Source organism: Pseudophryne corroboree, chromosome 1, assembly GCF_028390025.1.
Source record: "Pseudophryne corroboree isolate aPseCor3 chromosome 1, aPseCor3.hap2, whole genome shotgun sequence".
In the NCBI taxonomy this organism is placed as follows: Eukaryota; Metazoa; Chordata; class Amphibia; order Anura; family Myobatrachidae; genus Pseudophryne; species Pseudophryne corroboree.
This window is the reverse complement of record NC_086444.1, coordinates 693,044,986-693,061,415: the sequence shown is the minus strand read 5'-3', so window position 1 is coordinate 693,061,415 and position 16,430 is coordinate 693,044,986. Positions and strand designations below refer to the sequence as shown.

General features: G+C 44.7%; 1 protein-coding gene across 6 annotated transcripts in view; it reads right to left on the bottom strand.

The window, feature by feature from the left end:
- The window catches only part of JSRP1 (junctional sarcoplasmic reticulum protein 1), a 230,221-nt gene that overhangs the window by 6,926 nt on the left and 206,865 nt on the right, over positions 1–16,430 (bottom strand). For all 6 annotated transcript variants that reach the window (XM_063914783.1, XM_063914786.1, XM_063914781.1 and 3 more), the window contains exon 6: positions 7,000–7,167. In XM_063914783.1, coding sequence (XP_063770853.1) covers positions 7,000–7,167 — 168 coding nt within the window. The remainder of the gene's footprint in view (positions 1–6,999; positions 7,168–16,430) is intronic.

Genomic DNA, 16,430 nt, shown 5'->3' with positions numbered 1-16,430 from the left:
TGTATTTTGGTGTGCACATACAGTACAGAATTACATATATTCACTGCAAACAATTAGACAAGCATACAGTAACTCTAAATTAGGCCTAGTGTGTTTTTTTCCGATACAAGCAGTAGTGTTCTGTGTGTATATATATATATATATATATAAAACTAACTGCTATACTAGGAATGCTCACTTTCACTGGGTATGAACTAGTGTTCTACTCATACAAAAGTTCACAAGGGACTGTAGGTCACTGGTGACAGAGAGCTACTTTAACATACTGTATTCATGGTGAAAAAAACATTGGTTATATATTGCGTTGCGTATCTACAGTAACAGAGATACTGTTGTTTTCTCTACATCACGCCTAAGATTATTTCCTAGTGGATGGATAATCTACATGTATCCCAGTAGTACTTTTTAAAAATAAAAGTGAGTTTTGCACAGTTAAGAATTGTCAACGAGAACTTGAGATTTGTGGGGATCCCTGAGTCTGTAACTGGGGCTGCTCTCATTTCTTTCCTTACAAAAGATTTTTCCTCATCTCTGGGGATCTTAGATGACAGAGGTATATTGAAAAAGCCTGGAGCGGAGCAGGCAGGTTCTCGACAAAGGTCCCGCCCTGTGATCGCTCGATACCTAGATTACTACACCAAAGAAAGGGTATTGGCTTCCTACCGCCGAGCCAGAGAGCTCCTAGTTGGAGGGAACAAAATCCTGGTTTTCAGAAACGTAGAGAATTCTCCGAAGTTTGCGCCTATCTCCATAATAAAAATATCCGTTTTGCACTGCTGTATCCGGCCAAACTAAGGGTGGTAGATAATGGCACCCAGATTTTCGTTACTGATCCCTCAATGGCGAAGTCGCATTTCATGACTCGCAGGTCACCGCCCACCTCCCCCTAAATTTCAGTCTATCGTTTTGAGTGTACATGACTGGGAATTGGCGGTGTGTTAACCTGGCAGACATGATTTCTTACTGCTGTTCCTTAGGAATGGCATCCCCGAACTGTTCATTAATTGGTTTATATTGAGTGCGCAACACTAGGCCTACATGGTGCCCACCGTCTTTTTGGTTTATTGGAAAAATTTAGAAAATGTGATTTGGAGACATTGTGAATCTTCTGTTTTAATTTTTTCTGTACTGTTGCACTGCATCTCTCTGTATGTTCGTAGTCTAATTATTTGTAAATTTTTTGTTCCCTGGAACCCTGGAGCTGGAGGGAGACGCCATCCTTCAGCAAAGCATCTCTCGATTGTAGGTTATCTTGCAGCCTATCTGCCCTGAGGGGGGTGAGTAGCCATGCCATCACCTGATCCATCACACACTGACCTTATATCTCCCAAACCTCTGACCATTATCTCTTGAAACGTAGGGGCCTAAATACGCCTATTAAGCATAAAAGAGTGACATCTTATCTCAAGAGATTTTATCCAGATGTGGTACTCCTTCAGGAGACCAACTGGACTTCTGAAGAAAACTCTTTGAATGCACCATGGCTTGGCTCCTGTTTCTCTGTCCATTAACATAGGAAGGCTAGGGGAGTTGCTATATTGTTTCTTAAGGACCTCCCAATATCCGTACTGTCTGAAACTATTGATCCCAATGGATGATATATTATCCTAGATATTGAGCTTTATCATAATAAATATACTATAGTTAACCTCTATACCCCGAATGTTAAAACTCATTCTTATATTCTAGAGCTGGGTAATACATTACAAGGTAGATCCAACTTTTCCCTCATTCTGGGAGGGGATTTTAATATGGTGGAAGATCCCTCCGTTGACAGATCTTCCTCTGCTGCAAGACTCCCCACTGCCCACTATCAATCGTTACTGTCTTTTCGGTTTTCATTAAATCTCTCAGATCCCTGGAGATTACTTAATTTGACAGACAGGACATAAACACACCTTTCTTAACTTCACGGGTCACTTTTAAGGATTGATAAAATTTTTAAATCTGATGTATTGATGACCAATATATCTCAGGCCGATATCCATGATATCCTAATTTCGGATCATGCCCCAGTTTCAATAGCTATAACTCACCCACATATGAGCCCTGCTAACTGTATTTGGAGATTCCCGTATTACTTGGCACACTCCCCTGATTTTAAAGCGCATCTTATCTATCATTGGACTAATTTTGAAGATGACAATCTAGAACATTGGGACCGCCCTGCTTCCTTTTGGGGTGCCTCTAAGGCAGTAATGAGAGGCCATATTATTAGCTTTACCTCCCAAAAAAGGAAGAAGGCCAGGGAGGAGTAGGAAGCATTGTGGTCCACCATATCCGATGCTTTCCAATTATATACCACCGCCCCCTCCGAGGAAACAAAAGAAGGGTACAAACAGGCACGGCGCCTATTAGAGACATATTTGGCTACCCAAGCTACGAATTCCATTGAATTTACCAAAAATACATTTTATAGATGGGGCAATAAAGCAGGCAGACTGTTGGCAGCTATATCCAGACCGCAGAGGCGCAGGCATATAATAACCGCTATAAAACATCCTTCCACTGGCACACTTCTGACTAAATCTCCAGACACTGCATCTCAATTTCAGCATTATTTTATGACCCTGTTTAGCTCCTCACCTGTAGATTCGGATATCAAAGAAAGATTATTCAGTGAGACTGTATTGCCACTGTTGACTCCTGATCAAAAATCAACACTAGCAAGCAATATAGCCCTGTTCATCTCATCCATAGTAATATCACTACTGCCCCTAGGCAAATCCCCAGGCCCAGATGGGTTTTCCGGAGAGTTACAACCTCAGATTGCACCTACATTATTAGAACTTTTTACGGCTATTCATGATAGAGGGTTATCATACCCCTCTTCAATATGCTTATATGACCCTCTTACCGAAACCTGACAAAGACCTGATAATGTCGATATTATCTTAAACCATAGAGCTATACCTTATAACACACTTTTACCATGGAGCCACTACGGCCGCTAAACTTAATATTCACTCTATATACCTTTTACGCTATTTGCGTAATGAGTCCCGTACCACGTACGGACTCTGCGTACAAACACCGCGCTGAGGGTACAAAGTACATGCAGCGCGTACACACTCAATTGATACACCTTTGAATCTTATACAGTTAGGCAATGTAATACACTTTAAACCCTAGCAGGGAAAAGAGGACACAACACCGATTTGTAGTTAAACTCTGGGTTCCGACACCACAGAGTAATATATCTGAAAGGGGGTTAACAATACAATTCATACACTACAATACAACAGAGTAAATGGCTACAGTCAATGTACATACGTGAGAATATTCGCTTGCGCTTCCTAGTCCAGTCCTCCGTTAATCAAATAGATAACGTTTGTGAGTCTTTGTGTGACCAAGCATGCTGCAGGCTCTCTTTATTCACTTTATCCAAAACATAACACAATGGATACTGTAATCCCTTTGTCCATTGGACACAGGGATGGTCATTTACAGTACAGGAGAGGTCATAGGTCTGTTTGAATAGGTGGGCGATGTCTTTCTTAACTGCTCTTGTGGGTGGTCTCCTCTGGATCCCCCCCGCATACATAATATACAGTAAATACAGTTTATATCTATATTCTATTTCTGCACATAACTATCAGCAGGAACATGCGATCTTCCGCAGACCAACACCGGAATGTTTCCCTTAAAATACCCTACAGCTGGATACCAAACATCACCTTATAACCTTAGTCTGTCCCCTCTTATCCTGCAAAGGTGAATCCCTTTGTTCTGCAACCATTTAAACAGCTATAACTTTCTGATGTGGTGTAAGGAGACTATGTGTACATTGTGCACTATTTGGATTAAATATGTAATGTGTTTTGATAGCTCTCCATGCGTTCACAAACTCCGCCGTAAATACCCATACCACGCGCAGGACCGCGGGTGCGACCATACGCAAATTGCGAGTATGTGCACGCACAGCAGAACAAGTACACGCGCAGAGGCCATATGTGTGTGGTTTGTACGTGATGTGTGTACTGCAATATTCTACTTTCTTCATATAGGCCCATTAGCTTACTTAATGTGGACTACAAACTTCTAGCTAAGATTATGGCCCTTAGACTCCAGAATATACTCCCATCGATTCTTACAGAAACATAATTAGGATTTGTGCAAGGACGTCATGCTGTAAAAGCAATTCGTGTGGCAATAGCGGCAGTGGTCCCATAATTCTGTTGCCAATCAAAATGTCCTTTTAAGCCTTGATGCCCATAAGGAATTTGATATGATTTTATGGCCACACCTATTTACAGTTTTGGAGATGAGACTAACTTCATTAACCTGATATGATACATTTATCAAGACCCCTCAACTTCCTTATTGATTAATGGGATTGTAGGCCCTTGCTTCCACCTGGAGAGGGGTACCCGACAGGGTTGCCTCTTGTCCCCCCTCCTGTTAAATATTGTGTTAGTTCCCCTATTGCGCATTTTGCAAAATAGCCCATCATTTAAGGGTATAAATATTGCCGGTCAGGAGATTAAAATGTCAGTGTTTGCCGATGACGTTCTCTTTATTGGCAATCCTGAACATGCCACCTGCGAAATTCTAGACACGATCCATTTATATGGCTCTATTTCAGGCTTCCGCATTAACCTGGAGCAGTCCACGGCTATGTTACTCTCTGGTGATTGTACATGTCCCAGGTGGGCTACGCAGCTCTCGTTACAATGGGCTCACTCACACATATCCTACTTGGGAATCTCTCTCTGTGCCTCGTAATCCATCAAATTTGTATAGACTTAATGTGAGTCAAGCTATTAATACTCTAACAAGGGATATTAAGGGATGGAAGCGCCTTCCATTATCTTATCTAGGCAGGACCAACTTGCTTAAAATGTTGGCTATCCCTCGTCTATTATACCCACTGCAATCCTTACCGGTACTATTGCCGAAAACGGACATTGGCTACATAAATGCGTCAATTTGTAAATTTATATGGAAATGGGGTCGCTCCTGTATAGCTTTGAGAAAACTTCAACAGACTAAATCCAATGCAGGTATTAACTTTCCAGATATAGTGGCTTACAATCATGCTGCATTATTACGCCACTTACGTGACTGGCTTCACAACAGTTCTGTGTATACCAACACCTCTCTAGAACAAGGTTTTTGTACCTGACATGGACCTAATTTGCTTTCTACACCAGCACGATCGAGAAATACCCGAAACTTTAAAGTTAAACCCACTTTTATGGACAACTAGAAAAATCTGGCATATCATACGTCACTCAGCCGGTTTAAATCCCTACCATTCTTTACACCTGTCCTTGATTAGGAATCCCAACTTTCTTGATGGCATGGCTGCTCACCCCTTCACTATGTAGAGATTGGCAAGGGTTATTAACATTAGGCACCTAGTCAATATAGCTGATAAACGACTTTTGACCTTTACGGAGGTTTCCTCAAACTTCGCTATGATTAGCCCATACCCCCTAGCTTTCTTACAAGCATGATTTTATGTATCACATGTAGTAGGGCATTTCTCAGAGTTGGACTGGACTGAAGCAATGGAATGCCTCTTGGCATATCCAGTGCCTACAGCTAAAGCCTTTTCAGCCCACTACACTTTTTTAAGGAAAAGTATAGACCATAGTAAAATAAATGCAGGTATGTTCAGTTGGTTGACCCACTTTCCTGCTCTGTCCATGCCTGCTCTGGAAAAGGCCCTGCTATACTCTCGAAAAGTGTTACCAGCCAGTATGCACCTTGAACGTTTTTTAAATATTTACCATAATACTTACCTTTCCCCATTTTGGCGCTTTCAAATGGGATCCTCAGAGACTCATTCATGCCCAAAATGTCACCAGGATGTAGCAGACACTTACCATTGTCTTTGGGCTTGCCCAATTATCCAGTATTTTTGTCACCTAGTCCGCCGATACGCGGAGACCAAATTAGTAACCTTTGTACCCTTCACCCCTGAGTTGCCAATTTTAGGGGTCTTTGACCCAAACCAACGTACGACTCCGGAGAGTAAGAAACTGTTGCTGGCCCTGAGTGCAGCTGGCAGGAAAATGATCCTTCAGGGATGGTTTTACAGTACACCCCCACAAATACCTTTATTTTTAGCAAAACTTAATTTCTTGTTTAAAATGGATTGGGAGGAAGAAGTAGTAGAAAAGAAAAAACAGGATGAACACTTTTTCACATTGTGGCAGTCATACATAGATACCCTCCCCCTTACTACCAGGCGACAGATCCATCATAGCCTAAAAAAACACTACTTGGTATCTTACACAACTGGCAATACAAGACCCACCCATTTCACTTGATTGATAGAGGAAATTACTCTGGTGTCTCCCTTCCAGGCCCTATATTAAGGTGTGACATGGCGATTGCCATAATGTCTTTTATTTGTTATATACCAATGTTTGTTCTGGATATACTAGTGACTCTACAATTGGTTGCCACTGTTTGATTGTAATAATTACACTGGGTATCCCTTCGCAAATGCTTCATACCATGACTTTGTTGTGATGTACAAATTACCCAATATGTATTTGATTCATGATGTCTAAATAAAAGTTTAAAAAAAAGAATTGTCAACGATGACGAGTAGAATCCTGCTTCCTCTTGTAGTCCTTTTCCTGATGATGCTGCTTGTATTCCTTGTTCTCCTTTTCTTCTCTTCTCCACTTGTTTTGTTTGAAAATTTTATTTTGCTCCCCCCTCTCCTTTTTGAATGACTTTCCAAATTCCTGTTTTTTGGGGTGGTCAAATTTCCTACCATTATACTTTTTCTGATAACTTCTTTCTCTGTACGACTTCTCCTTTCCCCCTGGGAAATTCCTTGAGTTTCTTAGGAAAGGGGAAATCTCTCTTTTCTGGGATCCATCCTTAGGTGCTCTCCAGATTTAAGCAGCTTTGACTTCCATGTATTTACCTTTATCTTTTAACCCCCACTGTCCATTAGCTTTGCTTGCACGTTTTCTCCTTTCCTTTCTCTGACTTTTGTGATTCCTGTATTAACAAATTTGCCTTAGTTTCTTTTACCTCATCTATTTCCTCACTGTGTACATCTGGTTCTTCAACTGCAGTTGTTTCTGGTTCTTCTATCACCAGTACATCTGGCTCTTCAACATCAGGATATTCTGGTTCTTCTACGGCAGGTAATTCTGGCTTAGATGAACCAAACCAACCTTCAAAAAACCATGGTTCCGGCTGTTGAAAGAGAGAGGATATTATCAATTTCAGATATCTTTTCCATTGTATTTCACTGATGGTTCTGGTTGACACATGCACAGTAAAATAAGAATGCACAGCTAGCCCAAATTCAATGGGTGTGCAAGACAATATTATACCAGAGGCTCTATCTAATCGGCAATTGCACAAAACTATATTAAAATAAATATTTTATTAGTTGGTAGAACAGTTTTGTAAATGGAAGGTAAATGGATAATACTGCTAAACATCAATAATTACCTGTTTTGATTACTTTTGGCAAAAAGGTAAGAAACCACACATAATTTAAGCCAGGATGTTGTGTGAAGAAAGATGTGATATAGTAAATAAAAAATAATAATAATCAAAAAGCTATATAAAAGTCAGCTGATCAAAACAATTAGGCTAGAAGGAAAATTAGCCATACTTAGTTTATTGTTATTTAGTTTTCTGCAAATGTTTGGCAAAATATGAACTCATAATGGACTGTGTGAGGAGAGAACTATTCTCTGCATATTTATATTTTCATGGTCTGTACATTCTCAGTTTGACACCCGGGTGCGAACCACACTTCTCACACCTCCATAGTGACACCACTGGAGCACAAGAAACTCTCTAGTACCGTGCGATACCTAAATCCATTGAGATTAAAATTTAGCACCTGAGGAAAGACAGTCAGCAAGCTCTTGAGCTCTTTAAAACTATACATCCTAACATCTGATACAGATTCAGAGACTTCAGCAACTATACTAACAGATCTGAAAAACGTGAAAAATATAACTGCAAACTTAAAATGTACAGTACATTAACAGTGATCACAGATAAATATTTCACTCATGCTTATGGCCTTATGCTTAACAGTACAATGTGTCAAAATGCTAAAATGCTGAACTAACTGATCGGTACTATCATCTCTGTTCAGCTGCTGGATCCTCTGAGCAACAGTACAGATGGCAGAGGTTGCCTAAGCCATTATACCAGCCATGGGAATGGCAAAGTAGCCTCTGCCTCTACCTTATACTTGACTTCATGCTGGAATATCCAGGAGACACACAAATATCAGGGTGTCTTCCAGACCCTAGGAGAATAGATCAGCCTTGTGGATTCTGTACACTTCCCCAGTGAAGTTGGCAGAGAGAGTTTTGATGGCACAATTTGCATCGAATCAAGTCATTGCGTTGTGCAATTCTGTAAATTGCAACTTTTCACAGCAGGAGATAGTGATGATATTACGCGATTCATGATATGATGTCCTGCTTGTCAAGTGCTGTGACTAGGGCTGGGCAAACAATGGGCCTAGATGGAGGCACCATCACTGCCCTGTTTCACCTGTATTTGACATGTAGGGTGCCAGAAATGGTTTAGGATGCTTTGAGCAATTGGCTTTTACTTAGTCCCAGCGGCCACGCCCCTCATTGAGACATCATAACATCATGCATTTGGGGGGGGGGCCACAGGGTACATTTGTATCCTGCTACTGACCGTGTACTCTAGCAACCTGGACATACCTTCCAGTGACATTATAAAAGTAGGTAAGTATCCTTTACATCCTCCAACTATACTCACTTCACTCTCTCTCTATATTTCAATCCGTACCCTAAGTAATCCACACTCATCCACTTCTCTCACATCATCCACCCAGGACACCCTAATTACCTCCTATTTCTTCTGCTGACTTTCAGCACATTTCGTCCAAACACAGGCGGAACTACCATTGGTGCAGCAGGTGCATTGCACCAGGGCCCCTGAGGACTAAGGGGCCCACTGTTGCCCAGAGCAGCAATGAGTTATCCCCTAACCCCCCTGCAGACCACTTTGAGCAATGTCATATGAAAGCCCAAGTGCAGAGAGCAGGGTTGGACCCAATACTTGGAGGGAGCTGCTCGTTACCTTAGGTAGGCAGGGCTGACCTTGTATAGGCAGGACTGATAGAGTCTGCCTGATCGAGTGCCAAACTGAGGAAAGCACAAGGGGTGGGGGGCCCCTGTCACAGACAGAGCAGAGGCCACTATGTTCCTGCCTCAACCAAGTTACATGCCCCTGCTCCTTGCAGGACATTGTGCTTGTACCTCTGTCACCCACTGCTTCCCCTTGCCTTCTGCTGTCTTATGCTGTCACCCTCTGCCTCTCCCTGTCACCCACTGCCGGGTGGCATATTGCGAACTTGGGTTGGGGTGGATGAGGGGAGCCAAAATGATAAGTTCCACCACTGCTTCCAAACTTCTTTTCTCTTTGCAGCGTCCTATTTCTCCCTTCATTATTTCTGTCTCACAACATCTCTCACTTGTAAAGTGCAACAGAATATGCTGAGCTATATAAGAAACTGTTGTTAAAAATGATAATAATATTAATAATAAAAATCTGTCCTTGCATTTCTGCATCTATGAACTGTTCTGCTCCCCGCAATACCTCACTCACCGGGTTACAAAACTAGAGAAAAAAAACGCACATCAAGAAACCATGCTCCCATGTCTTCTTTCTCATGGCCGCTGCCAATATTTCACCCAACCCAGGTCCCATGCATCCCCATTGCCTGCTTTTGCATTTCTTTGAACCCCAGAAATAATTAATCTCATAGCCTCTCTTCTTATTTGCTGGGTACCGCAGAATGTGAAATCGATTTTTTAAAACTCACTTCCATCCATTACTGAAACTTCCTACCTCCTCTGTCAATATGTCCGGTAAAGCTCTCTCCTACAGATGATTCTTTCTTAGCCAAAGTTCCAGACGTGTAAACAAACATGTAAGCAAGTCACCAGTTCTCATGGAACCTTCTCTCCTTCCTTATCTAACCATACAGTACACCTATTTTATCCGCTACACGTTTTTGTAGTTGTCATGTATTACCATATAGATTCAGTCTCCCAATTTGCTGCCTTGCTAACATACAGTATTTCCTATTACCCTAGTGGCCAGACTTTTGGAGTCGGCGATCTACTTTGAAAGCTAAAAAGCTGTTGCGATCTACCCAGGAGGAATAATAGCGCGCGCCCAGGCGCGCGGGCAAAAAAAAAGGGGCGTGGTATAACAAAAAGTGGGTGTGGAATAACAAAAAGTGGGTGTGGTATAACAAAAAAAGAGACGTAGCCTTGCTGCACAGAGTGTAATGACTGTCTCGCACGAAATAACACATTGGCCCCCACAGGTAAAAACCTCAAACACATATGCCCCCACAGTGCCAGATACACATATGCCCCCACAGTGCCATGTGCCCACAGTGCCAGATATGCCCCCACAGTGGCAGATACAGATATGACCCCACAGTGCCAGATATGCCCCCACAGTGCCAGATACAGATATGCCCCCACAGTGCCAGATACAGATATGCCCCCACAGTGCCATGTGCCCACACTGCTAGATATGCCCCCACAGTGCCAGATTACAGATATGCCCCCACAGTGCCATGTGCCCGCAGTGCCAGATATGCCCCCACAGTGCCAGATTACAGATATACCCCCACAGTGCCATGTGGCCGCAGTTCCAGATATGCCCCCAGTGCCGGATATGCCCCCACAGTGCCAGATATGCCCCCACAGTGCCAGATTACAGATATGCCCCCACAGTGCCATGTGCCCGCAGTGCCAGATATGCCCCCATAGTGCCAGATATGCCCCCACAGTGCCAGATTACAGATATACCCCCACAGTGCCATGTGGCCGCAGTTCCAGATATGCCCCCAGTGCCAGATATGCCCCCACAGTTCCAGATATGCCCCCACAGTGCCAGATATGCCCACATAGTGCCAGATATGCCCACACAGTGCCAGATATGACCCCACAGTGCCACATATGCCCCACATTGCCACATATGCCGCCACTGTGCCATATGCCCGCAGTGCCAGATATGCCCCCACAGTGCCAGATATGCCCCACACTGCCACATATGCCGCCACTGTGCCATGTGCCCGCAGTGCCAGATATGCCCCCACAGTGCCAGATATGCCCCCAGTGCCAGATTACAGATATGCCCCCACAGTGCCATGTGCCCGCAGTACCAGATATGCCCCCACAGTGCCAGATATGACCCCACAGTGCCACATATGCCCCACATTGCCACATATGCTGCCACTGTACCATGTGCCCGCAGTGCCAGATATGCCCCCACGGTGCCAGATATGCCCCCACAGTGCTCACCGTGCTGTGTGGAGAGCGCAGCGCGCGCTTCTCCTGCCTGCCGTCCTGCCCCTCAGTCTGATCTCCGGCGGTGACGGCAGCGTGTATAGCTCAAATCAGGCGCCGGTTCGCGAGCTCTGATTGGCTAACGAACCGGCACCTGATTTGAGCTATACACTTCGCCGTCACTGCCGGAGAACAGACTGAGGGGCAGGACGGCATGCAGGAGAGGCGCGGCTTCGGGTGGCTGGGCAGCGGATCGCGATCGACTGGTCACTTGTCCGCGATCGACCAGTCGATCGCGATCGACTGTTTGGCCACTCCTGCCCTAGGTCATTTAAAAATTCCAACTTACAAACCCACTGTCTTTGTCGCTACAAAATGTATTTTGCTTGCTTCCTTCTTTAGTGTCTACAAATGTACTTCTTCAATCACCCACTGTGGTTTATATTCATTTCACCTACTCCCACTTCTGCTCCATCTCTTGTTCCTCCTCCTTTGTCTTCTCTTTACTTCAGCCTTACCTCATGCACCCTGCACACAGACCCACACAGCACCACCTAAAGGCTCTCTTACCTGCACTATGGAACTACGAAGACATATTTTATTATTTACAATGTGTACATTCCCACCTGTGCCTGCACACACAGCTGGTTTCATATGGAGACACACACCAAAAAACAAACAAACCAAGACACACACAGTACTTCATGTACATACAGTACATACACTAGCATACATAGCTAAACTTAAGTGCTATATTGCTGCATTAACTGCACATACAGCTGCTACAGTAAATTCCTCATAAAGGAAGTAAATCCTAACTGTAAAAAACTCATAATCACAGTCACTAAACATAAGCAAAAGTACAGCAACAATATATAGCTTCATTCACTGCAACAGAGTAGAAACAGAAAAAATATAATAATAAGCCATAATCAGGGCCGTTTCTAGCCAATTTGGCTCCCAGTGCGAGATCTAAAAATTGCGCCCCCCCCCCCCCCTCCATTCATATACGAAAAAATGTGCCCCCCCCCATAGATATAAAGAGGAAAAGTATGAGCGGCAAGGGGGCGTGTTCTCGTTAAAATGGGCGTGGATTTGTTAAGATGGGTGTGGCCTCATCTGATCTCATCATCACGGCCACCACACGATAAAAAAAAAAAACTCCTCATTTTACACATTACAGTAGGCACGCGAACCCATTTTACACAGCACGGCAGGCAAGTGTCCCCATTTTACACAGCACGGTAGGCAAGTGTCCCCATTTTACACAGCACGGCAGGCAAGTGTCCCCATTTTACACAGCACGGCAGGCAAGTGTCCCCATTTTACACAGCACGGCAGGCAAGTGTCCCCATTTTACACAGCACGGCAGGCAAGTGTCCCCATTTTACACAGCACGGTAGGCAAGTGTCCCCATTTTACACATTTCGGCAGACAAGTGTCCCTATTTTACACATTCCGGCAGGCAAGTGTCCCCATTTTACACATTCCGGCAGACAAGTGTCCCCATTTTACACAGTACGGCAGGTGGTGGTGGGGGGGAGGGAGAGAGAGGGAGAGGGGCTGACTTACATTTGAAGCAGTTCTTCCCGCTCTTCAGCCGCCTCTCCCTCATCTGCGCAGCGCTGGCCGTCTTGGCTCCCCCTTCTCCCTCCTCCAGAGTGCCCAGCTCGGGGTGCGGGGTTTCGCGGAATGACGCGATTGCGTCGTGACGTCACGACGCAAACGCGTCATTCCGCGAAATCCCGCCCCCCGAGCTGGGCACCCGGGAGGAGAGGGGAGGGGGGTTTGAAAGTGCTCAGGAAGTGCCGCGGCGGGCGCCCCGTGCGGTTGCACGGCTCGCCCGCCGCAAGAAACGGCACTGGCCATAATCACTGCAAAATAGCATTACCATTGCAACACATAGAAATAGCTGTAAACAGAAAGAGCTATAAACCTAAAAAATAACACAAGTGCCATCCTAAAAACACAGACTGCACTAGAAAACAACAGATACTGGTGGTCATTCAGAGTTGTTCGCTCGCTAGCAGTTTTTAGCAGCCGTGCAACCGCTATGCCGCCTCCCACTAGGAGTGTATGTTAGCTTAGCAGAAGTGCGAACGAAAGGATCGCAGAGCGGCGGCAATTTTTTTTGTGCAGTTTTAAAGTAGCTCAATACCTATTTAGCACTTGCGATGACTTCAGACTGTTCAGTTCCTATTTTGACGTCAAACACGCCCTGCGTTCGCCCAGCCACGCCTGCGTTTTTACGAACACTCCCTGAAAACGGTCAGTTGACACCCAGAAACGCCCACTTCATGTCAATCATTCTGCGGCCAGCAGTGCGACTGAAATGCTTCGCTAGTCCTTGTGTGAAACTACATCGGTCGTTGTAATAAAACGTCGCGCGTGCGCATTGCGCCGCATACGCATGCGCATAAGTGCCTTTGTTTGCCTCATCGCTGCACAGCGACCGAAAGCAGCTAGCGATCAACTCGGAATGACCACCACTGACCACCTCGGACCAGCGAATACGGGAGAGTATGTCTCCATCCTGCCCGCATCACTAGTGTGTGAGCAAGATGTGCGAGACCTGCCTACTTTTCCAGGGGTGCTGGGGGCTACCACAAAAAACGGGAGCCTCCCGCAGCTTCCGGCAGAGTAGGCAAGTATGATGCCACCATCAGCACCAGGCAAGACCACACCATTTCACCACCGGTAAAACCGCATATCAAAAGCACATCTATCTCCACGTACATTTCTCTAGCATCCATAAGGGGTATTGGGGAGACTTAGTATGATGGGTATAGACGGGGTCCAAAGGAGCCGGAGCACTTTAAATTTCTTCACTGGGTGTGCTGGTTCCTCCCCTCTATGCCCCCTCCCACAGTCAGTTTAGAAAAAAGTGCCCTCAGGATAGGATGCACAGCTCTGCAGCTCCAGAGCGTTTTCTTCAATTTCTTTGCTTTGACGCCCTTGGGGGCGGGGGATTGGCGGAGCTACCTCAGAGCGGTACCAGCAGCATTTTGGTGCCTTCCTCCTCTTAATGCAGCCACAGACAGCACACACAGCTCTTCCTGCCTCACAAGACACGCTGGAATACTGGTACAGGGTGTAGCAAAGGGGGAGAGCCGCTATTGTACACAATCTGTGTCCTGTACAGGACAGAAATTATTAGCGTTACTGTGATATACTTAGCTTTCAGCCTCACTGGGGCTGTGCAGCTAGGGAAGTGCTGGTGTCTCTCTCTATGCTCTCTATGTGTGTGTCTCCTCTCACATACAGTAAGGGCAGGCTTGAACAGTATTACTGTCTGTGTGTATGTCATTGTGCTTACTGTGAAACATGTGTAAACACAAGCTATGCAGTGTATGTCACACTAGATTCTCTCCCTTATCATCTGATTCTGCTTCATGTGAACAATGCAGCCAATCTTCACAACTCAGTGAGGGGGCTGGGGTAGAGGGTCCAGAGCCCTCCTGGTTAGGGGCTCTTAAGACTATGATGTCTGATATGTCATCACAACTCACTGCTAATGTTCAGAAAACTCAGCTACTAAAACAGGCTGAGTTTTTATCTCTCTCCATTATACTTAGAAAGATTACAATGGAGAGAGATAAAAGCTCCTCCCTAAGTTCCTGGATGCCAAATCACCGTCCTTAGTATCTCTGTACAGTATGTTCTACTAGTGTACTAATTAGCACGAACAGCTTGTAACGTAAAGTGGCAAGTTTAATCTTTCTATGAATAATATAGAGAGATAAAAGCTCCTCCCTAAGTTCCTGGTTGCCAAATCACCGTCCTTAGTATCTCTGCATAGTATTTTCTATTAGGGTACTAATTAGCACAAACAGCTAATTAGTAACCTAATAGAACATACTGTACAGAGATACTAAGTACGGTGATTTGGCATCCAGGAAGTTACTGAGGAGCTTTTATCTCTCTCCATTATACATAGAAAGATTAAACTTGCCGCTGTACGTTACAAGCTGTTCGTGCTAATTAGTACCCTAATAGAACATACTGTACAGAGATACTAAGTACGGTGATTTGGCATCCAGTTAAAAGCTGTTCGTGCTAATTAGTACACTAGTAGAACATACTGTACAGAGATATTAAGGACGGTGACTTGGCATCTAGGAACTTAGAGGAGCTTTTATCTCTCCATTATACATAGAAAGATTAAACTTGCCACTGTACGTTACAAGCTGTTCGTGCTAATTAGTACACTAGAAGAACATAATGGGGACTTGGACTCATACAGTACTTGCATTTCAAAAGCACGGTATTTTCCACCGCCTCCCGCTAGCCCATCACCCTTCTCCCCTGGGATCCTGCACAGGTCATGCAGTAGACAGGGAGGGAGTTATTCACATAAACCAGGGCTAAGATGCAGGAGCAGTTGTACTGTTAAGGGTCTATGCACCATACGGTACACATACAATTCTGTAGCAGGGCAGACTCAATTGAAATGGCTACCGCCTGTGACTCCTCGCCCAATGGAGGCCCTCGGCTATGGAGCAAGTAACAGCACAGATTTGGTAGGTCACGGGGCAATGCTGAAGGAGCATCAGAATCCCCTAGCTAAAATACACAGGGGTGATAGGGATAAGTGAGGTCTTTGCACATAACGATACACCGCAAAGTTCCCCATGGTTTTGATTATGCCTTTTCTTTGAACACGGTATTTTCCACTGCCTCACCCTACCCCCATCCCACTTTCCCCTTCCCCCCTGGGAGCCTGCAAAGTACATGCAGTAGACAGGGAGGTAGTTCCAATCAGGTTACAAGACATGTGCAACAGTATACTACTGTATGTAGGAAAATCCCCCGCCCACTCTGATTAATGTGAAACCTGTGTGCATCCTTCCATTGAATGTATAACAAAGAAAAGAAATAATAATAAAGTGAATGTTACAGGAACACATTAAAAAAAGGTTGGCACTTCCTTCCCATTGGTGTTGGTTTATGCCTTAGGGGACTCGGATGCTAATACTTGTATTTCAAAAGCACAGTATTTTCCACCGCCTCTCCCTACCCCCATCGCCCTTCCCCCCTGGGAGCCTGCACAGGTCATGCAGTGGACAGGGAGGGAGTTCAGGTCAGGTAAAATACATAAATGCCGACGATCTACAGTACTGTGTTGCTCAGTTAGTTGCGTCGGAA